Raw genomic sequence first — 27,483 nt, 5'->3', positions numbered from 1 at the left:
GAGCAACATTGGGCAGCTCATGAACTTTTTCCTTTTTTTCTAAGATCTTTTTGTTTGTTTGTTTTAAGATCTAATTTGCAAAACACCCAAGCGTCTCTGGCAAGTAGTGAGCCGCTGGCTCCATCATCTGTCTGTAGTGGCCTGGACCAGCTATGTGACCTTATTCTCTCCTCAGAGCAGCAAGAGCTGCAGAGGCACCCCTGGGCCCAACGTTTCCCAGCCTCATTGAAGGTGATTGTTTTAAGGCCACTTGACAAAATTCCCACAACCTTGAATAACGACATTATTTGGCAGCCTTTTCAGCTATACACCAGCTGTCTGAATGTGAATACCTTTGACAGGTCTACTTTCCAAGTTCACCCAGAGACCAAAGGCTTAGAGTCTTTTTTTTCCCCCCAAATGTCTTGAACTGAACCATATCTGTTGTATTGAAGCATTCTGTCTATCTTCCTTTAGGGAGATGAAGTCATGGTTTGCAGAATTAGCCTCCTAACAGCTAACAGGTGATGTGTGGAGGCTGCGCCAAACTCTAAACACAACCTTGCAAAGGAAAAAGTCCGGGGCTTCTCTAGAGCTGTTTGAAGCATCTCCTCGAACAAAAGAAATATTGAAAATAACAACCAGAAATCAAAGAAAAGCAAACGTTCACGTAATCCCAAGGAGAAAACATATTTGCTACAAAGCCAACAACATGACAAGGAATCTGTTTATTGTATTTCTTTCAATTCATCAGGCTTCCATGAGCAGTTCATTGAGTTCAGAACTGTTTTACACCATTCCGGAAGGCCTTAACCCAATCAACCCCAATCGGAGAGTGATTGCTAAGAGTTTCCTGCATCCTGACTGCACCACAGTTTCCTCCAATTCCCTCAGCGGCCCAGAATCCATCGGCCCACATCCCACCTCTTCAGGAGATGAGTGGCAGGGTCTGCAGCCTGCTGAGCCATCATCCTGGAGCTCCGGGCCTCCCTCGTGGGCCACAGCAAAGCTCTTCAGCCTGCCTGTCCCAGGGTCTCAAAGGAGCCAGGGACACCACAGAGAAATAAACCTACAGCAGTAATTGAAGGTAGTATTTTCTGTGTAGAATACAAGGCATTTTGTAAGAATGAGCCATTCTGTTGCTTTTCTGCAGATGTTCCAAGTCTGACACAAACTCGACCATTGCTGCTAAGCCCACATTACAGACCCCTCCTAAGGGCCCATGAGCCAGGGGTCCAGGAGGTGGCATGTGGTCCAAGTCTCCCAATAAGATAGAAACAAGGCTTAATTTGCAAGTTTCTAAAGTAAGCTAATTGTTTTGCATATTTCAAAATAAAAAATAAGTAATTTTGCATTATACACATTAGCAAAAAGGAGATGATATGATTCTTGGCAAACATCATCTTCATCTAATCAGCCAACACAGCCCAGTGTGTGAAGGCCGTCCCTTTCAGGAAAGCCTTCGGCTTCCTTCCCCAAGTCTCCAGCACCTCTGTGAAAGCTCACCTCCTCGGTCTGTCTTCAGTGGAGGGCAGCAGCCACGAACGGCCCTGACAGTAGAGCTGGGGGTCTGTTGTCAGACAGCCTGGGTGAGAACCCCAGCTCCTGCACGTAGCAGGTCAACACAGACCTGAGCCTCGGTTTCCCATTCTACAAAGGGGGATGATAATCAAGGTCATCTCTACATTTGTGAGGATTAATGAGTTACCAAGTTACATGCTTAGAACACTTGGTAAACGTAAGCTACTATTATCGAGGCTACAACTACACATGTTATCTTTTAAAAAGTATGGCAGGCTTGTTTTCTAGGGGAAGAAAACGATAGTTTCTTTTCCTCAGTTTCCTCCATCGAAATAACTGGCTGGCTGGACAGCTGGATGTGCGTGAGCGCCAAGAGGAGGAGAAAAGCAATATAGAAAACCTGGTGTTTCCTCCCCCGATAGTTTACTCTTTGCTGTTACACTTAACAGTTTACATATGTTGGAAAAATGCACTTGAACCTGATTAACCTCGGTGCTGCCAGACTTGCCTTGAGAGAACGCAGCACCCAGGGCGGCCCCACAGGCGGTCTCTACCTTGGGAAGGGGTCTGGGGCTTTTTCTGACCTCAGCAGAGTTTGCCCCGGCAGAGGCAGGACCAAAGCCATCTGCTGAGGCTGCACAAGTTGAGGCCCCAGGAAGGAAGGCAGAAGCACGAGGTGCCTGGGGAAGGCCCAGAGAAACCTGCTCTGACCCAGGGCCCAGCTGACAGCTAAGCAGGGCCCTCTGCCCCCATCCCCCCAGTCACTCTCTTCCAAGGACTCAATTAATTTACAAGGAAATGGTTAATATGTATTTTGTTTTGATATGGAAAATCAAGCCATTTGTTCTTAATTCATCTCGGGAAGGGGTGAACAACCAGAGACGTCCACTGAAATGAAAGTATTTGAAGAGAGTAAAGAGGAAACTAATTTAAAGAGCCTGGCATGGTGCCATTTCCCAGATGGACTCCTCAAGGGGAGAACGAGGAGCAGAGCAGTGTGCCTGGTGGGCTGCCATTGTGTGGGGAGCGGATGCCACGCCTGTCACCCGCACTGACACACGTATTCACAGAGATGTGGCATGGCTCTGCCTCCTGGGAGTGGAATCAGGGACTGGATCAGAGGGAGACATTTTGCTCTACCCTCTTTTGTGCTGTCTGAATTTATCTTGTGCACAATTTATCTTTTCAAAATGTAAAAAAATGAAAATCCAGCATAAAAGAGGCAACTATGCTCTATGCCACCCCACTGGCCATCGCAAGAACGTGTCACAAGCACCCTCCTGCCCTGACATCTGTTCCAGCCTGCTGATCCTGCTTCTCGCACAAAAGTTCTGAGCATATGAAGACTTTTCAGGTCCTTTTCGTGACTGAGGGTTTTTAGAGCAAGGAGTGTGTCACAGCGCAGGCCCCCAAGAGACACTGCCAAGCCTGGGGTCACCTTTCGCAGCCTGGCCCTGGCTTTGTCTGCCCAAGGGGGTTCCTGATGCTGAGGGCCACCTGTCTAAGGATTTGCCTAAGTTCTGTCACCCAGGATTCTACCTCCCCTTCACTAAGGGGACAATGAGGGGACATCAAGCAAAAAGCATCAGGCCCTCCAGTCCACCCTCAGTGCCGCTGAGTGATACAACCTCCCCACACCCAACCAGGCATGGCCGTCCCTCTCTGAGGACTCTGGCTGCTCACGGCAGCCCTCAAGCCACCTCTGGCCATCTGAGAGCTTCTCCCCCAGGACCTCATTTGTCCTGCTGCTGCTAGAACCAGCACCCCCAACACTGACCCGACTGCCCCTTCCCTATAGCCCAGCACACATCACTCCAACAGGCATCACTCCCCTCATGCTCACACCCATCTCCTTTCTGCAAGCCCTCGACTTTCCTCCTCCGTCTCAGTGACTACTTGTCCTTCGAGGCCCATCCTTGCAGGAGCCGTGTCCTCTTTGGCCAAGCCAGGACAGGACTGTCTCCAGCCTTTGCAGACCCACACCATGTGCCCTTTGGCAATCATCTGTGACTGCTCAGGGCCTGACCCTCTCAGGAGTCCAAGTCTGCCTCCTCAGCCAGGCTGCAGCTCCATCAAGGACAGGAGCCAGCCTTGGAGGACTTAGCATATATCATCCTCCTGAGATGTCTTCCACCACAGACAAAGGAGATGCAAAGTGGACTGAGTGATCCTAAGTCCCAGTTCTCTCTTTTAACTGTTAAGCTTTCAGCTCCAGGTGACAGCCTGCAGAAAATGCTCTGCTAGAGATGTTTACTGTGCTGAGTGACCTTGGAGAAGTTTAAACTCTCTGAGCCTCAATTCCTCCTAAGCAAAAGAGGTAGTCTGAGGATTCAGTGAGTTACCAAATGTAAAGTTCTCAGCCAGTGCCTGGCCCATAGTAAGAGCTCAATATATGGCCAATGTTTTATTACTGAAACTGCTCCACCCAGCACTCACAGCACTGCCCACCATACCCCCAAACTAACATTACAACAAACCACAGTCTGAATCTGGAATAGAGACTGCCCGGGCCTGGGGTGGAGGTGGGAGGGAAAAAAAGCAATGCTGCTCAAATTAAGTACGCTCATTTTCTGAATGGACAACTGATGTTGACTCTCAGCAGTCAATATCCAGATTTACAGAGGCAACAGATAAATGTTAACCAAAGACGACCTCAGTCACCAATGACCACAAGCAGCATCAATCAGGATATCGACAGCAAGGGAAGCCGATAGATGAGCCTTTTCCAGAGGCCCTGGATTTCTGCATGGTCTCCAAAGTTCTGCAGGCAAGAAAAGTGAGCTCTGGCAAGAATGAGCCTCCTTCTATAAGCAGAATATTTATAAATGTCTCCTATACAGGCCATTCTACAAATGTCTCCTATAGCCCTATGGGGGTGACATCAATCCCGCAAGATTGATGCTCAGCAGCAGGCGCCATTGAGACCTCTGAAGTACCAGGGAACACACATTTTCTAGCCATTAGATGGAAGGCACTTGCCTAAAAAGGAAGAAGGCAGGGTGGGAAATGAAGAAAGAGAGGGAGGGAGGGAAGGTGGGAGCCAGGGTGAGAGCTGCCAGCTGGCTGAGCAGCTGGCACATCCAGGAGAGTTTGTGTCATCTTCTTGGCAACCAGAACTGGAGGGGGTGGCAGGAAGAGGCAGACAGGGAGATGGAGGGAGGCTGACCATGGTTAATACCCTTTGGGCTTGTCTTCTTGCTAGAACTTATTTATAGCTCTGAGGAGCGGCATTTTGTTTTCATGATATTTTACTCTGGGTTGACTAGACATAGAGGCCCTCAGGCAGGGAAAGAGAGCAAGAGGACTATAAATATGTTTTATTAGTTGCTGATATTTTAACAGGAAGATATTGGGAGAGAAGACAGTTGTAGAATTCTTACCCACTTCCTTCTCCTCACAGTAAGTAAGCAATTCTTTGAAGCCATTCCTGATGGTCCTCCACAGGAGGACTGTGGGGTACATCTAGCACCCCTCCTGGGATGCCGTTATTTTAGTCAATCGGCAGCTCCTGGCTTCCTCTGCTTTTCCAGGCATAGCTGAGACATCCTCAGTGGCTTTTGTGGCAGAAGTGAGAGATCAGCCCTGAAACACTGCCTACACCTCCTGTTTGCCACTAGCAGTTGCCCTGCCTCTTGCCTCTCCTGAGGTAGTCTGGCCCACTATGCCTTGATGTTAATCCTAATTATGCTTCATTAAAAATCCAGGGTTCTAGTTCAGCTCTCATCCTCATCGATTTCCTGGTAGCGTCTGACATTACCAAGATTCCCTCCTCCTGAAACTCATCATTCCTCCAACGAGTCTTCTTATCCTTCAATAAAAAATTATTTACTGAGCAGATGCAGAATGTCAGCCCTTGTGCTGGGACCTCAGTACATAATGACGAGGCAGGGGTGGCAAATATGCAGTCCCAGCCCTGGGGGGACTAATATGGCCTCTGATAGGCCTGGCCATCCGAGACACTCCATACAAATCTGCTGAAATCAGCAATGATTCTTTCAATCCCCAGCACCCAGCTCGGCACCTGGCGTCTGGTCAGAGCTTGGTAACTCATTCACAAATAGGTCATTACAGACGAATTGCTAAACAAGTGAACCAAGCACGGCAGCATTCAGGCAGTGATGAAGGATGGAAGGGCAGGGACATTCTCCAAGGCACTGGCCTGGTTTCATGTATTAGAACAAACACTCAGGATCCATGGCAGGCAGTGCGAACTACAAAGCTGTCACCTCAGGGTAGGGCAGGCCCATGATGGCCCAGGGTCCAGGCAGACCTCCCCTCACAGTCTCGTCAGGACTCAAAGTTGGCTGAGGGGACCGGGCATGATGGGGGGAGTGCAGGGGCCAATCAAGGATGCTCAGAGTCTCCCAACCAAGACTTTAGCTCAAACAGAAATGTCAGTTTCTGCATATCACATGTGCCCATTATCCTGATTTTACTATTTTTTGCCATTTCATTCTCTGGATTTATTTTGAAATAAAAAGGGAGAAGAAGAATATCTTTAAAAAGATATGTAACATATATAAGAAACTAATAATATTGACTGTCTCCTAGGAGGAAAACCAGGTGTGCAAAAGAGCAGGGAGGGAATGCATGTCTCACTGTATGTCCTTCGGGAACATGTGAATTTTACCACAGAAAAGAATTACTTTCCACAAAAGTAGCAAGACAAAGACCTTCCAGATATGAGAAACATATTATAAAGTACATCACTAGACAGACAGACCAATGAAACAGAAAAGAAAGTCCAGAAATAACCCTAATTATATCTAGAAATTTCATGTATAGTAAAGGTAGGATCTCCAATCACCACGGAAAAGATAGAATATTCAATTAATTGTGCTGAGGTAACTGGGTAACTGTCTGGAACAAAATTAAGTTGATCCCTATCTCACACTATATATTAGGATAAATTCCAAATGGATCAAAATAAAAATGTAAAAAAATTAAACCATAAAAATACTAAGAAAAGCACGAGTGAATTCCTTTGTAACTCATAAAGACTTCAGCTATTAGGATTATTCAGATAAACTTGGTAATCATTTCACAACCTAAATGTATACCAAATCATCACATTGTACACTTTAAATATATACAATTATTTTTGTCAATTATTCTTTAGTAAAGGGAAAAAAGAATTACCGAGATAAACTTATAATAACTATGTGTAATATATTTAAAGAAAACTTTGAAAATGGAGAAAACAAGAGTATAAAGAACAACCAGACATATTCAAAAAACAACCAAAGAGAATTTCTAGAAATAAAAAGTATCAAATCTGAAATTAAAAATTCAGCGACTGAATTAAATAGCAGGTAAGATACAGCTGAAGAGAGAATTAGTAAACTGGGAGATAGTTCTAGACAATAGATCAGAAGTAATTATCCAGAAATTAGTCGAGAGAGATAGAAATGGAAAATATGAATGAGATGAACAGATATAGAAGACAGAGTGAAACACTGACATATGTTTAATTTGTGTCCCGTAATGAGAAAGAGACTAGAATAGAGACAGTGAGGAAATAACAGCTAAAAACCTTATGGATGAGATAAAGACACGTTCAGAAACAGAGCCTGGGAAAGTTTACCACCAAAAGACCTCACTATATGAAATTCTAAAGGATATACTTCAATCAGAAGTAAAGTGATCCCAGAAGGAAGGTATGACATGAAAGAGCCACACTTATTTTTGCTCACACCTTTTTCCTTGCCTGAATCCAGAAACAGGTTTTGTACTGCTGTGTGCTTTTCCAGTGGCCCAAGACAAAACAGAACCCTTGATATGGATCTTGTCCATGTATTTTAGATCCCAATGGCAGAAATGAATGTTGCATGTTACCCTTCAAAGGGAAATCACCAAACCACAGTGAGACTCCTTGACCATTGAGGATTCCTAGGCAACACAGTTTACCTTCAAGAAAGCAGAGAAGTTTTCAACAAATGGCGCTGGAAGAATTGGACATTCACACGGAGAAATGTGAACCTAGACACAGACCTTACAGCCTTCACAAAAATTAACTCAAAATGGACCACAGACCTAAATGTAAAACGCAAAACTATAAAACTCCTAGAAGATAACATAGGAGAAAATCTAGATGACCTTGGGTTTTATGATGACTTTTTAAAAACAGCACCAAAGGCATAATACATGAAAGAATTGATAAGTTGGACTTCATTAAAATTAAAAACTGCTCTGTGAAAGACACTGTTAAGAGACTATGAAGACAAGTCACAGACTGGGAGAAAACACTTGCAAAAGAAAGCAATGATGCCTTTCTTTTCTCTGTTTCTAAGTGATGTAGTCCAACCCCCGGCCCTGGGAGACAGGGATATGTGGCCGTCATTTCATGAAGTGGGCCCAGGTCACATTTACACTTTCGGGACAACCTCATGGAGTCTCTAGAAGGACTAGATGAAGAATAGATTAAAAACTCAGTGTTTGAGCTCAACAGCAGATTCATGTGCCCCTGGGAGAAGAGCGTCCTCAAGCTGTGCTGCCACCTCCGCATCTTGGGTGGGGTAGGGAAGAACTGGGGAAGTCCACCCATTGGTGGTTTCCACGTTCTAGCCTCAAGCCCTGAGGTCTGACCCACCTGGGCTGCTAACTGGCCGGCCATCTGACGCCACATCTTCAGGGAAATGTCAAAGGCCCCTAGTGCTAAACTGGTGCTTTTTCAAGTACTCCTTGAATGCTCATCCACCATGGAATCATCTGTCTCCCCTGGGAGAGTGAAGGAGGGCAGAGGATGTAGCATATGTGGGGAGCACTTCTCTAATTACTCCAATATTTGCTTTGTGAGATTATGTATAGTGATGATTTTCTGTGATTGGCTACCAAGGAAGACCCTTAATAGCAGATATTAATCAAAGCAAATAATTAGACTAAAATATAACTCTCTCTTATGCATGTACACATACACACAAAAGGCATTCAGTACCAGCTGCTATCTCTGGGCAGTAGGATTATGAGTGAGTTTTATCTTCTTAAATTTTCAAATACAAATTACTCACACAACCAGAAAATGGAATATGCATTTAAAACACGTCTGGACACACTCAATATCCAGCACACTAGAGCTTCAACTTCAGTGTTCCCAACTTTTTCCTAGTTGTAACCCTCTGGGTCATTAAAATCCTTAGCCCTTCCTTTCTTGTGTGGTTTTGGCTTTTTTTAAAAGGAAAATAAAGCTGGTGAAGGTCTTCACAGACCAATGAGCATGGTGGGGTGCCGAGAGCCCCAAGGCAGCATGAATGCCCAAGAAGGTGCTAGCAAGAGTTAGCTGGGTCCTGGCCTGAAGTGTTAGTCAGTCTAAAGTAGGGGTGGTCACGTAAACAAGCAAGAGACGTAGGAATTCAGAGGGCCTCGGAGAATCAAGGAGCCAGGCTGACTGTCCTCTTCTTTCTGCCCTATTTTTAGCTGTGTGAGCTCAGGACACACTTGGGTGTCCCGGATAGGAAAGTGATAAAGAGGCCAGGTAAGTGACAAAGCCAACTGTAGGCTCTGCCTACCCTAGTCTTCCAATCTGGTCAGATCCTTTCTTTCCCAGGCCAGAAACGCCAAGTGTGATGGACGTTTGCTGAAATGAGTATCGGTGTAACAGAATGTGCTGCTGACAGGAGAGGGCTCTCCCTACTGCACTTACAGGAGATGGGGGTGGGGATGGAGTGCAGCCCAATGTCTAACACCACAGGGATATGCAACATCTGACCCGAGCTACAGATCAGAAATCAAACAAGCTGAAACTTGGGATGAGGACAATCACTTTATTAGGCAAAACCAGGCAGCAAAATGTATTTTTAACAACTATCCCTTTTCCTTGAGGTTTTATTACAGGATACAGTCAGACACAAGGCCTGGGCCTCATCAAGGCTGTAAAGTGGCCATAAGGTCACCCAGGGGACCCTGCTTATTCCCCAGTCAGAAGCTGGCCCTGTAACTTCACCACGGTTAGCGAAGTGCTGCAGGCAGCTTCAGACTGAAGCGCTTGCTAGGAGAGGACGCCAGGTCTATTAGCAGAGAGTGGCGGTCTGTCACTGCCAAGAGATAGGAGAGGGAAGACCAAGGTCCGAAACATGGCGGATGGGGAGGGGCAGGGCTTGGGAAAATGGAGAAGGATTGGAGACTAAGAATATGCAAATCCATATTTGCATATGATGTCTTCATCATTTTTAGATTAGATCCAAAGAAGACAGAAAAAAATTCTAACCACAGCCTTATCCTGTGAGAGGTGGAAATGCAATACTGTGACACTAGGTTGTTAAAGTGACCAGAGCTTAGGTACCCAAATCCCACAGTGGTCTCCTTGGGAGGGTCTATACTTATTACAAGGTGTCAACATTCAGTCTTGAGAGCTGGCAGCCAGGGCTTTCCATCCTCCTTACTGTCCAGGAATCCTCTGAGCGTGGATTTGATTTTTACAAACAGGTTTAAGTCTTAGGAGGTTAGCTGGTACAATAAGGTGTGTGATCTGGCTATGTCACAGGCTTTCTGAACCAAAAAAAAAGAAAACGATGTCGTCACATGCCTTTTCGGGTTTGATGAACAGAAACCAGGCCTGTTCCGTCAGGGGTTGAGTAAAATGGCGCCAAAGGCACTTCCTGCCAGAGTAAGTTCCTTGGGCAGGGACTTCTGTCTTGTATCTCAGTGTCTAGCACAGGCCTGGAGAGTGGAGGGCCTCCCGCGAGCCAGTGCCTGAGCAACTGAGCTTGGCAGAGTAAGTGCACGGCTTCCCAGACTCCCACGGCACTTAGCAAATACTGAAGCACCTCCCAAGTTTTGGGCCCCGTATGGGGAGGAAGACCTAGGCCTCCCGATTAGTCAAGCTTTGTGCCTCAACGCCACAATCAGCCAACCGAAGTTCATTCTTTATGGTGGCTTTTGATTTTGTTTCTTCACTTACCACTCCTCATAGTGCCATTTCTTACAGGCTTAACCCACAACAGTGTCCCCAACACTGTATTCTGCAAGGTGTTTCTAGGGGTCCCTTGAAAGGCTTTTGTGATAAAAGTTTGGGAACCACTACATAGTACAGTTCCTTCCCTTGGGGATCCACAGTGACATCAGTATGTTAAAGGCTCTGAAAAGTCCTCCAGTAAAGAAAGCTGTTTCTCAGTGGTTCCCAAACTAGAACAAGTTCCTTTACTGAGGAACTCATCAAAGTTATTCATATATCCATCTCAAAAAAGGGAATGTGAATCTAGTCATTTCCTAATGTCAGCCATAGAGCCCTATTTTTGGGGTGGATTACCTCTTAAATTTTGCCAAACACCTCGGTTCTGCTGACCACGTTTGAGCAATGCTGACCCAGAGTGCCCTGGATCCACGGCTTAGGACCATCAAATCACAAGTGTGCTTGCTCTTTGCTCTTCCACACACTTCTCATTCTCCCCGCACTGCGGGACTCAGATCCTTCTAACTTACCCCTTAGATCTGCCCTATTCCCTTACTGGTCTGTGGGCTTATGTGTCCCCAGCATCAATGGAAATTCCACTGGGGTAAAAGCCCTGTCACGTGTTCCTCAGTTCACATCTCCTACCCCTTCCAGCCCTGCACAGTGCTGTGTAGGCACAGGGGAGAGACTCCACAGAGGCCTTCTGAGGTGAACTAAAGTCAAGTTCCCTTTCAATATAATTTAAGAAAAAAGAACCACAGTGCTATGGGGGCAAAGATGATGCTTCAAAGGAACAGCCCCAGTTTCCCATAATGATACTTACTTTTATCTATCTCTTATTGAGAGTTTTGTGTGAAAGCCGGTGACTTTCGTGAGATGCAGCACCAATCCTCAAGCACCCCAAGAGGCAGGGCTGCTATAATCCCCTAGGCTGGAAGGTCAAAGGCAAAGTAGAGAATGGAGAAAGGCCCAGACAGTCCTGGGGCACGGAGAAGACACACAGACAACATCACATTCCTCAGGAAGAGCTCTGAGAAGAGTGGGGCAGGGCTGTGGAGCCAGGCGCACAGAGATTTGGGGAAGGAGCTGTCTGGTCGCCAGACTCAAGCTTATTCCAGATGTTTCCTTTTCCTTTTAAGTTCAGCAGATGATTAGGCTCTGCACCCAAGAGGAGAAACAGATGCCAGCTTCACATTTCAGAGCAAGACGCAAGGTCACTACCTCCTCCCCACATCCACCCTAAGGAGGACTACTTGCATGGTCCCTCACCCATGAAAGCATGCTCTTCACAGGGGAATGCGTAACTGGGCTCTGATGGGCCCTGGCCTGCAGGGCTGCTGCCTGTTCAGACACTCTTATGCTGGCCTGGCCTCGGCTGGGCCCTCACACAGACCCAGGGCTGGGCATGCTCAGCTCGTGGCTAACTGGAAAATCCTTCAAGGTTTCAATGAGTTGAAGGTCACTTCAGGACAGAAGTGGCCTTCAACACCACACAGAAGAGTTTGGTAACAGAGCATCCTAGTATTGAGGGTGATACAGGCTTAAGGAGGAGGAGTCAAGCAGCAGTTTGAAACAAACCAGAGGGAGTAGGCCTGAAGCTGTCAAGACATTCTGCAGGTGCCTGGTGAGGCCCAGTGGGTTTTAACCAATTGGAAGGACAACACACATAAGTGGACAGTGACAGCTCCCATCACCATCCCTAAGGGAAGTGGACAACCCCTCCTCTCCTCAGCAGCCAGAGCAGGACGAGTGGGGACTCTGTCCTCTCTTTGCCTTACCCCTAATGTTAACAGCATTTGGGCACTTACACTGCGCAGGCATGGAAAAGCACTTCACACGCATCCTCTCATTTCAGCCTTGTAATAACCCTATGAGACAGCTATTATTATCGCCATTTTACAGATAATCAAGCTGCAGCTGGGAGATGTAAGTGACTTGCCTAAGGCCACAATTAAGAAATGGCAGCTCTGACACCAAGGTCCACACTCTTAACCACCCAGCTCTACTACCCCTACCTGATTTCCACTGAATATCACGGCATCCCAAGTAGTCCCCAGGGCTGGCCACTAAGGAGATATCAGCTCCCTGCTCCAGAGCCACCCAGTCCCAGGTGGGCCCACAGCTCAGGAGTCCCATTAGCAACCCCTGAGCATCCAGACACCTCCTCCTCTCTCCACTGGGGCCTTCTGAAGGCAGGAGGCCTGGCCCAGCCATCTGAAAAGGACATCATGTGGCACACCCCCATCACCAAGCCCGCAATTGTGTATGCCACCTGTAAGAGGCTGGGCCTCACAGAGAGGAAAACAATCCTCCCACAGGGCCCTTCAAGTGACAACTAGACGAGCAGGGCAGCTCTGGTTAACTGGTTAACAAGTATCCTCTAGAAAACGTTTTCTGATACCTTGCAGTACATGTGGTCCTGCATCACCCACTGCCTTTTTCTTGCCTGTATCTGACTTTGGACATAAAGCTCTTTGGGGTGGGCATAGGTCTTGTTCTGGCTTGTATCCCAGTGCCAGGGACACTGTAGCTCTCAGTGAGGACCTGCTGAATGGGTGATCTCATTCTCAGAAGACTTGGGTTAGAGCATGATGTCTGGGCCACATCTTTGACTAGGCCCTAAGATGCTTGAGGGCTGGTACCTGGGCTTCTCCCTCTTTCCATATCTTCCCCAAGCTCTGGGAAGAGGGTGGCACCCAGTAGGTGCATCGAGCACAAGTGAGTGGATGACAGAGCCCCTCTTCCAGCTCTCACAGGGCTGATTGCCCTGCTCTCCTTCTCCAGGTCTCAGCTGATGTCACCCCTCAAAGAAGTCTTCCCAAGCCAGTTCATCTCCAGGCCCCTGGTGGCCCAGGCCACCTTTGGTCTGTCTATGTCCTCCACAGCACTTATCATAGCCAGTAACCATGGCTGGTTCTTTCTCTAATACTAGACCGTGAGCTCCACGGAGCAGAGACCATTTCTGCCCTAATCATTCCTATGCTCTCACACAGAGCCTAGCATGGTGCCTTGCACACAGCAGGTGCTCAACAAGTTTGTGGAATGAACGGGAAAGGGTCTTCAGTGAAACAAAAGCAAGAGCAGAGCAGAAAGAGAGCTTGTTCACCTTTTCTTCTAGCTCAGGGACTAAAACCAAAGTTCTGAGTGGGCAGATGCCTAGGTCTTCAAACATCCACATGCTCCCACATCCCAGCCCAAGGGGCTTGGGGCAGGTCCCCCTCCGAGGGCAGTCGGTGTGGATATGTGGCACTGCTCTGAGGAGTGGAACAGAACAGTGTTTTCACTGGACATGCTTCAGAGCTCAGCTCCTATCCCATCAGGCAACAGGACACAAATGACCACAGCAGTGACTGAGTATAGCACCAATGGCTCAGAAGGTCGCCCGAGGTGCCCATCATGCAGGCCAGGCACCATGCTGGGGGCAGGCACTGGGCAATGGTCATGCCGAAGACTCAGCGCTGCATGTGGCCAGAGGAAATGGCTCAGTTTCAGCTAACTATAGCTCTGCTGGAAGGACTTGTTAAAACTTAAAAATAGATATTATTCTTTAATATACAGGGGTCAATGTGGCCAACGCCAGAGTAAGGACTTGCCTTGAGCTACTTTTCCAGCTCTAGTGATGGGCTGCCCTGATCATTCCCACACCCTTTGTGACCACTGCCACACACACCATGACACCCGGGGACAGGCATGATGGGTGTGGGTGCAAAGAGAGTCAAGGTCTCTGGCTCCCATGAGAACAGGCCGCTGACCTCGACCTCATGAGCACTGTGCTCAGTTTCAGAGCCAGCCAGGCACAGACAAGAAAAACATATAGATGTTCCACGTGGCACAGAGAGCAGCTGCCTCAGACACGATAGAGCAATGGTACTCCTACCCCATACCCTGTAAACTGAAAAGAGGAAGCTTGATGGAAGAAGTGATATTGATAGTGTACTTGACCTAATGACTGTCTGTGGACACCCCAATGACAGGGGCATCATGGCATCTGGGAACCAAGAAACATGGACTGCCTGAGTTTGCACATCATGTCAGCTTTCCCATTATGCTCAAAGAAAGCCCCTTTGGCTCTCACAGCAGCCTGGAGTTGGTGGAGCAGGAACTGTTGTCTCCATTTTAGTTGTAAGTAAATTAGGATCCAGGGAGGTTAAATGACTCACTCTAGATCACACAGCATGTAAACTGCCAGGCCAGACCTAGAAAATGTCCTCTGATTCCTATCTAGTGACTTCTTCCCTGGTTTCCCTGGCTGACTGCCAATGCTATACATGGCTTTGCTGGGTGTGTCACATAAATTCTGAGCCTCAGTTTCCTCATCTATGAAGTGAGAAGAATCATGCCTAGCTCACGCTACCAGGCGTGCCATCTATAAGAGTCTCTAACAAGCAGAGGGTCAAAAGCCCCAGTATATGGACAAAAGTCTTGCAATTCTAACATATCAATTACTTTTTGTGCCTAGATGCTTTTGACAGAACACAAAAACTTTATACCCCTCCTGACTGTGTTCTTTATGGGGAACCCTTGGTCCTGCCTTACTGAGAGACTTGGGAGAACAAGAAGTGACCCAGCTCTTCTGCTGCCTGATTCTATCACTGTGAAGAGGTACCCTGTCTTGCAGAGTCTCCCCTTTCTGGCTCTAGGAGAGGTGGCTGCATGAATCAAGGGTACCCATCCTGCCACCTACCCTGCTCGTATATGGAGCAGCAAGTGGTAAAAGCATTACAACGGGACAGCAGGATGTAGGTCCCTTCTCAAGTCCCTACTGGTTATATGTGACCCCAGGCAAATCCTTTTATGCTTTGAGGCTGGTTTTCTCATCAATAAAAATGGGGGTGGCATCCCCACCCAGCTGGCCTCCCACAATTGCTGTGGAGCCACCAATAAGATCAATCAGATTATATCTGTGCAAAGGACCAAGGACCTCCCAGAGAGATGCCTGATTGCAAGCCTGGAGCAGGGAAAATTCAGGGTGAGATTAGACTATCTCACTACGTCAGAAAGCAAGGAAATGCACAGAAATTGATGGAGACATGGCAAAAGGTCATAAGGACCAGCTTAAAGGTCAAACTTGAGAGAATTTAAGCATTATAATGAGTAATGCCATGATAATGCATAACCCACTAAATTAAGAAATCTGTGAACCAACATTGATAGTACCAAAAATAAAAAGGGAAAATCAGAAGGAAAGCTCTTCTTTACAGAAGAATGCCAACTAACAAATGTAGAAGAATGACAGAAATGGAAAAATCACTATTTTATAACCACTGTAGTAATAACAAAGTCAGGTAAGATCGAGGGATGCTAAAGCCACTGGGTGAAAGATTGTGACTTGGGATGTGCAGAAATCTGCAGACACAACCTTAATCCAGTGATCAAACTATCACCAAAGACAGGACAAACACACATCAGGTGCCCCCGGACATGATGCATCACGTATTCAATTCTCCTACAAAAAACGTGTAACCTGAATCCAAGCACAAGACCAAACTAGACTGAAGGACATTCTGCAAAACAACTGGCCTGGACTCTTCAAAAATGTGCACGTCATGAAAAATTAAAAAAAGAAAAAACAAAGCCAGGGGAATTGTTTTAGATTAAATAAGGCTAAAGAACCCTGACAGCCAAATGCAATGTATGCTTCTGAAATGGATCCTGGATCAAGAAAGAAAACCAAACAAAATTATAAAGGACATTATTGGGACAATGGAGGAAATTTCAAAATGGACTGTATAATATGTAATAGACAAAAATAAATGTACACATGCACGTGCACACAGACACACACACACACACACACAAGGTGGGGGAAGATACAGCAAATGGAGCAAAATGTTAACAACTGGTGAATCTAGGTGAAAATGCTCATTGTACTATTCTTGTAACTTCTCTGTAGGTTTGAAAAGTTTCCAAAGTAAAGGAAACCAAAAAGGCCCTAAAAGTCCTTGGAAAGCTGTCAGAATTGCCATAGTCTGAGCCAGTGGTGTCCGTGGGGGTGTCCGCGGTGACTCAGGTCCACTCACCCGTCAGGTACTCCAGGACGGCGGCCATGTACACAGGCGCCCCCACTCCAATCCTGTACTTGGGGTGGCCCTTCTTGATGTACCGCAGCATCCGCCCCACGGGGAAGATGACTCCTGCCTTCGCAGACCGGGAGGTTTTGGTGGACTTCTTCTTCCCACCCCGGCTCGACATGGCGGTGGCCCTGGAGGTGAGTCAGTAAGCACACTGTGGAGGCAAGAGGCACAGCCGTTAGGATCACTGGGGACAGTGTATCCTCCCTCTCCCCATACATTCTGGCCCCTGGAAGAAACAGGTCCTGACAGCAGATGCCACTGCCTGCAGCCACTGAGCCCTTTGAGCCCATTTTTGCACTCCGCTGGAGCGCTTTGGCCCTGGAAAAGAGAATGGCCTAGCTTTTCACATTTTATAGCATGACATCAATTTTATCGACCACTTCCATTTAAATGTTACTCTGACAATGACTGCTTTTAAGTGCCTTGCCTTTATGCCACATGATGTAAAAGAAAATGGGATTTCTTGGCTACGTTCTATATGCTTGTTTAATAATTGCATTTTCATACACTTGAGACCAAGGCTGATAAATCTGCTGAAGCCTTCATAAAAGAAAAGAAAACTATGTCACCTGCCCCTAGAATGAAGACGTATCGACGCCTGACACCTAGGTTCTTTGATGAAAGGAGCATCTCTATCTTACGCTCCTTTATCTGTGAGAGGCAAAAGCAGCTCAGAGGAGTTCAGCGGATAGCCAGGCTGGAACAGGAGGCCCTCTGAACACTTACAGTCTGCTACACGGGCCTGTCCCTAGACAACAGGGAGGAGTGTTTCCCTTCCCTGTTGCTCTCCCAATCCCCGTCCAAAACGCCACTCAGTCCAGAGGAGGCCCCCTCTTCAACACCTCCTGTGGGGTCATCTCCTCTCAACCCCGACTGTGACTGGATCCAGGTCATCACTATCCTAAGAAAATAATCACAAACATCTCCTGTAAAGGTCTCCCCACCTCTGGCCCCACTCTCCTCTAATCCACCTGCCCTCCACAGGCATGGCTATCTTTGTACACACAAATCTGAATACGCCATGGCCCTGGCCTTAAAGTTTTCCCTAGCTGCCACAACTCCCACATAAAGTTAGGACCCTTGGCCTGTCACACAATGCCCTAGAAATCTAGGCCTGGTACACCCATTCTTGTGCCACTTGTGGTGTAAACTCAGATACAGGGAGTCACGGTGGTTCCCCACAAATGCCCTCCTCTGTGGTGGCTGTGCCCCTTTGCCAAGACCTCCTTTATCCCTCACCTTGCTTTCTGCCCTCTGCCAACCCTTCCCCAGGTGCTAAGATCTGGCTGCTCCATCCTCTGGGCTCCCATGTGCTTCATACCACAGCAATGATGTGCACGTACTCCATGTCTCCCACCATACTGCAAGCAAGCTCTCGGAGGGCTGCTCTTGACTGTATTCCTAGTGTGGCATGACACAGTGAGGTCTCAAATGTTTGCTAGAAGCATTCAAGTCATTCACGCACTCACTTCAGGAAGTAGGGTGGGGAATGGAGACAGCAGTACACAAGACACACGTGGTCTCTGTTCTTCTGGAGCTGATGGGGACGACAGACAATAAATAACCCTCCAGTGACTTAAACGACAATGATGAAAGGCTAGTGCAGGGTGGTGGGAGAGGGGCTGTGAAGAGGCCTCAGCTTGTTCTGGGGCACCAGGCAAGCCTTCCCCAGAGGACATTCACGCTCAGACTTCTGAACCAAATGGGTAGGTCTCCCATTTACTGGTAAACTGAGGTCAGGCTCCATGGTGTGTGGGCCCCTCCCGCTCCAACAGTCTGTTACTCTCATGCCCAATCCCATATTCAGGACATGTCATGGTCCACACCTAACATCAGTGCAACCCCCAAGATCATCTCAAATCATCTGCCTGACAGAGAAATGGCCAAAACAGCAGAGAGCAGAATTCCTGGACACTCTGGGGCAGCCATGCTGACAGGCAATGGCTCAAGCTCTGGTTCTGAGTTTTTCTGAAACAATTAGTTGGCTCCATTTCTTGCTGTAATGAGCTGCAAACAGGTGCCCATGCTCACTCTGAGCAGGGAATGGTACGTGTATATGTGTGTGCACATATGTTTGCAGGGAAAGCTGTCACTGGGTTTCCAAGCAGTCTTTTGCTTCACAATAACATGTGTTTCACAGACCAACCCAATGCCTTTGGACTAAGAGCTTTTAGATCTGAATGTTTCCCTTCTTTCAGCAGGAGAGTCCCATGATGATTAATGCAGCTCAGCCGCACTCTTCCTGGAGCACAGACTTCAGCTCTGTCTCTGGGTGGATCTGTCTGGATATGTATCTTTTGGGCTGCAACTGTGGGAATTTCTGCCCCAGAGAGGAGCCGTTAGCACGCAGGAACCTGATGGGTCCTAGACACGCTTATTCCTTAAAAGTGATGCTCCTGGTGCTTTCCCTCCAACTCTAGCCAAGAGTCTTTACCTCAACATGCTGGTGACTTCAAGGTCTCTAACCCAGTGCAGCTCTGGCTGCTGAGCCCCAGAGCTCTGTTCTGACTGACTGTGGCAAGAGACCACTTGTAAGTCCCATGGGCACCTTGAACTCCTCTGGGTTTCTCAGCGCCATCAGTGGTAACATCATGCATCAAGCTACCAAGAAGAGTCAACCTGGCCCCTACTTCTCTGCCCACCTCCACGACACCCAATCATTAGCCAAGCTCAGTTGAACTCACCCCCATGACTTCTCAAGCCTCTTCCTTCACCCTCCCTACCTCGGTTCAGCTCTCTCTACTTCTCATCTATTCTCCCCAGCATCAGTCTCTCTCCATGGACACCAGAGGATCGTTGCCCACTTTGCTGGTTCCCCAGCACCGAGCCAGCCACAAACAGCATCCTTCAACGACTTCCGCAGCACTGCTTCCTGCCACCCCTACCCAGGCTCAGATGTCCCAGGCCACCCCTGACTTCCTGACGTGTAATGCTGTGTCCAGAATGTCGTTACACACGCTGGTTCTCCTGCCTGTCCTCTTTCCAAACTGCTGAACTGATGCTCATACTACCCCTCTTCTCTGACCTGACCACAGACTAGAATTGCTCACTGCTCTGTGTTCCCATAGCATACATCCCAGCACACATCTGTGTGCCTGCCTCCCCAGCTCAAATGAACTGCAAGCTACTTGATGCGAGGTACTGTAGACAAATCCTTCCTGGGGTCCTTAGGTCCCAGGAAAGATCTTAAACATCATGGATCCTCAACTGCCACTCTACTGATAGAAGAACATCCTCACATCTCATTTTGAGTCAGGCTCCTCTATTCCTTGCCCCTCTCCATGTTTTCTCTGCACTTCTAACTATAGATCCCTAAGCCACAACTATGAAAGAATTCGGACTAAGCCATGCAGCCTCATGACATCCAGTAATGTGTGGTGATCTTAAAAACATAATTTGGAAAATCACCTTGTACTGTGCAGTCTCCAAATAAACCCATGAATGTGCCAGGTCCAGCCAGCTCTTCAGAGGTCTATGGAAATAGAGGCAGCTACAGGAAGGTACCAATGTGGGGAGAGAGAGTGGCTGTGATGGAAGTGGCTATTGAACATTGTGGTTAATAACTTGAATTCTAAAGTCAGACTGACCTGATTCAAGTCACGACTCTGCCACTTACTGCCTAGGTGTCCTTGGACACATGATCTCACCCCCCGAGCCTATTTTCTCATCTGTCAAGTGGCAAGGATGACAGAATGGACCTCAAAGAGTTGGTGGGAGATGTAAATAAAAGCATGTATGTAAGGGCCCTGACACTCACGCATTGAGTGATGGCTCAGTAACATTAATAAAAATGACAACAATGAGTATAAGATGAAAAAAGGCTACCTTCTTGAAGAAGAACTGATATGGGATATTTGTATTGGTGAGGGTAGCACTCACTGCTGTAACAAATAAGCCCCTATAGGTTATTTCTCATTCATGAAAAGTCCAAAGAGGGTTTCCATAATTGGCTGGTGCTTCTCCGCAGGATGATTCATGGATCCAGACTCCTCTCACCCTTCAATGCACAGTTCCCAGGGTTACCACAGAGGAGAAAAGGCCATGGAGGATAACACATGGAGGTTTTCAGGGGCCAGGCCTGGAAGTGGGGCACATCACTTCTGACCATGATCCATCGACTAGAACTTGGTCACATGGCCACACCTAATTACAAGACAGGTTGAGAAACGTCCTCTAGCCATTTGCTTAGAAGAAAAGAGGAAACAGTCTCTGTCACGTGACAAGCCAACTTGAAAGTTGACCCTAAAGCCAGGGTCTGAGTGATCAGCCAAAGCCTGCTGCCCTGTTTGACCCATGCCCTGCATCCAGCCTCTTAGGAGAGATGCACAGTCCTACATCATAGAAAAAGTGGCTTCTTACACAATCAGCTTCTCTTCTGGGCACTGACATTGCTCACAGGAGAAACAGCTATACAGTAGTTCCTCCTTATCCATGGCTTTGCTTTCTGTGGTTTCAGTTACCCGAGGTGGACCATGGTCCAAAAACATTAAAATTCCAGAAATAAACAATTCATAAGTTTCAAATTGTGTGCCATTCTGAGTAGCATGATGAAATCTTGCACCATCCCGCCTGGAATGTGAATCATCCCTTTGTCCACAGTATCCACGCTGTATACGCTACCCACCCGTTAGTCACTTAGTAGCCACCTGGGTTATCAGATCTACTACCGCAGTATTGCAGCGCTTGTGTTCAAACAACCCTTAGTTTACTTAATAATGGCCCCAAAGCATAAGACTAGTGATGCTGGCAACTTGGATATGCCAAAGAGAAGTTATTGTTGTTAATCTCTTACTGTGCCTAATTTATAAATTAAACTTTATCATAGGTACGTATGTATAGGAAAAAACACAGCATATATAGGGTTCAGTACTATCCACAGTTTCAGGCACCCACTGGGGGTCCACTAAGAGGGAACTACCATACTATCCTGTCAAACTGACAAAGTTGTGTCCTTCCTTCTTAGAATCATTGTCCAGGAGGGCACCCCATTCAGTAAACCCAGAAGCCCTCTCCCCTGTAGAGGGCCCCACATGCTTTGAAGACAGTGATGGGTCTTCAGGCAACCTTGGCATCTGTTCATCATTGTACATTAGCTTGGCTGCCTTTTTGACTGTTATCAGGCCAGGAAATGAAGATTCTGTGGTTGATCCAGAAGGGATCTGTGTGGTTTTCATCTTTGCAACTCCTCCAACTATAAATCAGTCACAATAGACATGAACCTTGTTTGCAGAAACCCAAAGCTTACCCAGAGACACACTGTTGGAGAGGGGCTATACAGAGAGAGGAGCCAGGCTTGAGTAAGAAGCACGTCTCTGACCACAGCCCCCTCAACAACTGAGATGTGACTGGGACAATGGGATCTGTCCTCATAGCACAGGACTAATGAGAAGCCCGGCTGTGAGGATCCTGTGAATAAAAATGCACATGAAAACAATAAGCCCTCTACTACTAGGAGGGGCAAAAGAGGTGAGGAGGGCAAAGGGCCATCCTACTGACCTACCACATCATTCTTCTCCTCCCCAACAGGGCACCCTAACAGGCTCCTCACTGCTTTGCAAACCGCCTTCATTCTTACCTCCTCCCTTTGGCACACGCCACTTGCTCAGTCTGGAACACTCTCTCCAGCCCTCTGTCTGGGACAATCCTACCTAGTGGTTCCAACACCTTCTCTGGTGATGAAGATCTATCAAAGAGTTCCCTCCTCTGCATTTCTGCTGTGTGTGACTGTGCCTTGTGGTGCCCAGTCACAGTCCAGTTTGAAGCAGCCCCTTGCCCAGACTCTAGCTTTGCACACAAGGCCCCACTGACCTCCAGCCCATCTCTCCCTATTTACTGCAACCAGGGCTCCACCAGGCTGAATTGCCCCGTTTCCTCAGTGAACATTCCTGCTGTGGCCCCTGAGCCAAGCTAAAGATTTCTTATAATGTCCCCCAGCCTGCCACCATTCTTTAATATGTTCAATTGCTTTTCTCAATCTTATGTAAAGTGCTCCAGCCCTTAATTCCAACCTGACTGCCTCTCTAGATCCAATTTATATGAACCTTCTAAAGCCAACTTCCTCACGCTGGGCACTCATCATCACTGTGTATTTCTTTGTCTGTCCTGACGGGATGGACCAGTCGGCTCTGCTCACCACTGTATCTCCATGAACCACCACCCTGCCTGGTACCTGGTGGGCTCTCAGATGCTGGCTGGCTGGTGACTGATTAGTTGGCATTTACAGTGGATGAGTTCTCCTGACAAAGATGAGGGCAGCATTTCCAAAGGCCACAGGACTCAGAGATAGGGCAAGTGAGACACCAGTCAGGAACCTTCTCTGGCACCATTCATGTACACATATCTGGTCAATCACTGTGGGAGCCCAGACCCTAAAAATTCAGAGAGCTTGTGGAGCTGACTTGGGAATTCCTAAGAAGGGAGCACTGCAATTGACCTGATAGCTGAGGTGGTAGCCATGCAGAGGCCTCTGACTCCCTGACAATTCTATAGCTCTAGCAACTTCTCTGCTTGCCACAAGGTCAGCTCAGTAACTCAGACCAGAGGAAAATACTTACCTTCCTCACATCTGTAAGAGACTGACCTCTGTAGGACACTCACAATACCAGTGGAATGGTCAAGTGTGAAGTTTTTTATTAACAAAGCAATGAATGTGTGCATATCGATCCTGAAAGAAATATTGATCAGAGCTGCCAGGGAGCTGCTGGTCAGACAGCCCTGTCTCCAGCACTCAAGGGTGGAGGAATCTGAGCTATCAGCGCTCAAGTCGCTGTTGCCGAGGGAGGGCTGCCCCATCCACTCCCTGCAGCTGGATAAATACCCACGTGTCCACATGCATTTGTCACCTTCCCATCAACTCCAATCCTAAAGGCCAACCTGAGACACTTAATTCTAAAGCATAGGACACTAATCCTGTTTACAGCATTCTCTTCTGTTTACTCCGATCATACCAAATGATTAATGGTGTCACTGCTGTCATGTCCCAGAGGCATGTGGATATACTACACAATTATCACTCTCCGAGCTGCACTAGCTGCACTCTGATTGGCTCAGAACAGAGGCTGGCTCTGATACTCTAGCCAATCAGGAAAAACATCTCTCTCCATTCATAAAACACTACACCAGAAAGTGAGCCAGATGATTATGGAACTTACAGTCCACCCTCAGCGAACCAAGGGCTTGCAAACGGAGAGAAGGATAAATTGAGATAGTAAATAAATCCTAAACCGCACATTTTGTTCCAGCAGACATATCTTCCTCATGTGTTAGGTTTTCAGTGGTGGGAAAAAGCAAAACCCAAACACCAGTGTTATTCACCACAAGCAGGAAACAGTTTGCAGGAAGCTGGTCCGGGATTAAAATTTCACCTCTGCAAACCCACTCCGTGGAGTGCTTCCTGAACTGCACTAAAGGAACCAGCACTATAAGTCAACAGCAAGGCACCATCTGCCTGTTTCACAAGGAAACGTTCCTTCACACCTCCTCTGTGTAAGGTTGTACCAAACTCTAACATAATCACTCCAACAGAAGACCATCAAAGGAAAAGGCAAAATGGGAGCCTCAGAAGGGGTAGGAGCCTGGTCAGGCTTGGCATCTAGAAGCCATTCAATAGTCATTGAATAGGTGAAGTGTTCCCAAAAGACTAAAGAATATCTGACCACATCATTCTCCTGCTCAGAGCCTTCAAAGGCCTCTTACTGCTCTCAGGATGCAGTGTAAATCCCTCAGTGTGTTTCTGAGCAGGATCCCCTGAGATCTGGCCTGTTTGACCCTCTAGCTTCACCTGATACCTCTAGGATGCAGCCATCCTGAGCCTCTGGCAGTTCCCCCATTATGACCTCTATTCTCATTGTTCTAAGACTCAGCACATGTGATTCCCCAGGCCTCAAACACTTGTCCCCACCTGCCCTCCTTTGCCCAGCCAACTCCTACTTGGCCTTTCCCTACCAGGTAAAGACTTGCTCCTGGCTGGGATACTATCCCGGGGGCCACTATGGGAGCTACTCTGACCTCCTACACTGACCTCACGATGGCCACTTGCCCGTTTTCTCCTTCTCACGTCAGCTTCCCATGGACAAGGACTGGGCATTTCTTGACCATGGTTCTGTTGCCAGTGCCTGACCCAGAGTTGATTCTCAGGAAATATTTATCGAAAGACTGCAAGTCACCAATTTGGCAGGTTGATCCAAGCAAACAAGCTATACAACTCTGGAACGAAGAGCTGACCCACTTGGGCTCACTCTTAAGAGCTGAGGTGGGGCCCAATGTCCTCCTAAACCTACAGAACCTGGGGAGGACCCATAGGACAAGTATGGGCCCCACTCACCCCTGCCCCTTCCCACCCTATGTGCCAAGAATGGGGCTGGGAAAAACTCAACACAAATCCAAAGGCACCCTCAAATGAGAACGAGACGCTGCTGCAATCTTGATGAACAGCACATATAGATTCTTGTTGGGTTTTGTCAGCTTGGGGTTTCAGTTTGCGCTTTTGTTTGTTTAACTAAGTCTCCTTCAAATGACTTGGGGCAGCATTAGCTCTGCAGGTATTAGAGGCAGGTCCCAGAACACACGTACTCCCGGCCTCAGCATGGGGAAGGGATGAGGGCTCTCCCTGAGTTCTGCTGTCTGCAGGGCCAGAAGAAATGGCAGACTGAGATGCACCACTCCCCGATCCTGGCACATTTGGTACAGACCAGCCCAGTGACTTGCGGTTGTGTATTACAGCGTCACGTGTGGTGTTCCAGATAACTCTTAAAGTTTAACCAAACGTGAGCCATCCCTTCCTCATTCTAAACAATTTTCACTTACTTTAACCCCTTCCCTCCTCCTTACTGCCTTTATCTAGGGATTAGTATTAACAATGGTAACAGACTAAAACAAAATAAGAGACTGGAGAGATTTCCTAATTTCCTCTTAAAACTAGAGTGCGGAAGAATTTAAAGTCTTAAGGTTTAGGAAAAAAAAAGGTTCTAAAACATATTTATCCTCATTGGAGAGCGTCTTGTGCCAGACTGAGATGCCGTGGCCCAACTTTAGTTAGCTGTGTACAAGGGGTATTAATTCCAGTGCGGGCATGAGGTGTCCATTTCAGAGCTAATAACTCCTGAGAACAGACCAGTACCCTAACGGTGGCCTGCAGTAGGTGCATTCCCCCTAACCTACAACTGAAGTCTCCCACTCAAACCTACAGCTGTTCAAAATTCCCCGGGGGGGTTCACTGGAGTTGGGCGCCTTGGAACAAAAGCACTTTCCCTCCTTTTTAACGGTAAAACCTCAAACCACAAAGGTGCAAGAAAAAGAGAAGCTACTTGCAGGAGTGCCCCTCTAACTGTCCATTCTTATATGCTGTTTATTGGATCATTAAAATCTTACAAGGGCTTTCTGGTAATTGTTAATTGTTGAATTCAAGGTTTGTCTCAGCTGTTTGCACAGAAATCGTTCACTTTCAAACTTAACAATATTTTCCGTAACACCTTGTCTAAAAGAACTTTCCAAGCAATCTACTGACAAGATCCTTGAGTGATTTGTGGCCTCTGCAGGAGCGGAGGTAGGGCGCGCCAGCCGGCACACCTGTTGTCAGGTGACAGGGCCTGCAGCATCCTGCACACTCGGCCTCCCCACTCCACCCCACCCCCAGCGAGTCTCTTCCCTCCTGGCCTCCTCCACCCAGGGAGCCTACAGCCTTCCGGAGTCACCTTAAAAAAACTCCCAACCACAAAGCAAACAAAAGGCCGATCGGGAGGCGAGCGAGAGCAGCGGGGGTTCCCGTGGCCTTTCTCCAGCCAGGCCCTGGACAGCCCCCTCCCCGCCCCTGCCTGGCTCCAGTCCCGCGAGTAACCCCCAACCCCCCACTGCCCTCCCGGCAGATACCAAGCCGGGCGCCTACACGCCTGCCACCGGGGGCTCGGGCCCCACGTATTGTGCCGGGCCGGCGGGCGCCTCACCAAGTGCAACTCCGGGCTCAGCAGCTCCTGGGAGCCCAGGCCCAGGCTGGCCAGCCAGCGCCGCGAGGCCTCCCCCTGCCTCTGGCCCGGCCCGGCCCGGCCGCCCGGGAAGGGCCGCCGGGGAGGGGCCCGAACTGTCTCCTTCCCACAAAAGCGCCCAGGAGCGGGCAGCAGGACACGGTTCTAAGAGAAGTTGGCTTCCGGGTTTGCTTTTTGAACAAAACCAAAGGGATCCTGCGCGGCCGGGCAGGGCCTCGGGAGGGCGCCGTGTGTGCGGGGCCCCGGCGCGGGCCGCACCGAGCACCGCAGCTCGAGCCCGGCCGCGCGCCGCCCGGTGCGCGCCAGGCCCGGCCGCTCCCAGGCACCCGCGGCCGGAAGAGCACGGCGGCCGGCCCCGGGCGGCGGGGACGGAGCGCGCGGCGAGGGGCCCGCGCGGACTTACGGGGCGGCTCGGCGGCAGCGGCAGCAGCAAGGTGTCCGGCCCGTGCCCTCTTGGCCGCTCGCGCCTTTTCTCTCCGCTCTCCTCGCTGGCCCGCCCGCCCGCCTCCTCGCTTCCCGCCCGCGCGCCGCGCGCTCGCCCCCGCCGCCCGGCTCCGCTGCCGAGTGAACTGGAACCAGTCGCCGCGGCCCGGGATTCCCACAATGCACCGCGCGCCGCTCGTCACATCCCATCCCGTCCCCGCGCGTCCGGCCGCCCCTCCCGCGCCACCGGGGCGCCCCGGCCTTGACCCCAGCCCGCGGCTGCGCGCGCGCGCGGGGCCCTCCGCGCTCCGCCGCCCGCACGTCGGTCGGCGTGTCTCCCCGAGGCGCGGGCGTCTGGCAGCCCGCCCGGACGCTGGACGCAGGGTCCACCCCCAGCCCTGGGCGCGACCTGAGCCAAGTCCTTGGAAAGGGTCGGGCCCCAGGCAGAGGTGCTTCTCCAGCGCGTGTCCCAGCCTGTGTCTCCAGTGACACTTAGTAAGCGCCTACTGTGTGCCTCGCCCTCAGCACGGGACTTTCGCTGCCTGATCCCTAGAGGTCTTCCCTTTAATCCAAGGAGGGATGCACAATTGCTCTTTCCAGTAAGCACTTTCCCTTCCCC

General features: G+C 48.7%; 1 protein-coding gene across 7 annotated transcripts in view; it reads right to left on the bottom strand.

The window, feature by feature from the left end:
* The window catches only part of MACROH2A1 (macroH2A.1 histone), a 73,430-nt gene extending 46,308 nt beyond the window's left edge, over positions 1 to 27,122 (bottom strand). Inside the window, exons 1-2 of one of the 7 annotated variants that reach the window (XM_070570946.1) lie at positions 26,845 to 27,122; positions 16,408 to 16,612 (exon numbers count right to left, since the gene is read on the bottom strand). In XM_070570946.1, coding sequence (XP_070427047.1) covers positions 16,408 to 16,579 — 172 coding nt within the window. In that variant the 5' untranslated portion in view covers positions 16,580 to 16,612; positions 26,845 to 27,122. Of the gene's footprint in view, positions 1 to 16,407; positions 16,613 to 26,402; positions 26,721 to 26,844 lie in introns of those variants that run through there. The other 6 variants (XM_070570949.1, XM_070570948.1, XM_070570945.1 and 3 more) reach the window with 6 other exon arrangements.
* Positions 27,123 to 27,483: the final 361 nt, after the last annotated feature.

Source organism: Equus przewalskii, chromosome 13, assembly GCF_037783145.1.
Source record: "Equus przewalskii isolate Varuska chromosome 13, EquPr2, whole genome shotgun sequence".
Taxonomy (NCBI): domain Eukaryota; kingdom Metazoa; phylum Chordata; class Mammalia; order Perissodactyla; family Equidae; genus Equus; species Equus przewalskii.
The sequence above is the reverse complement of the archived record's forward strand: the minus strand, read 5'-3'. Positions and strand labels throughout refer to the sequence as shown.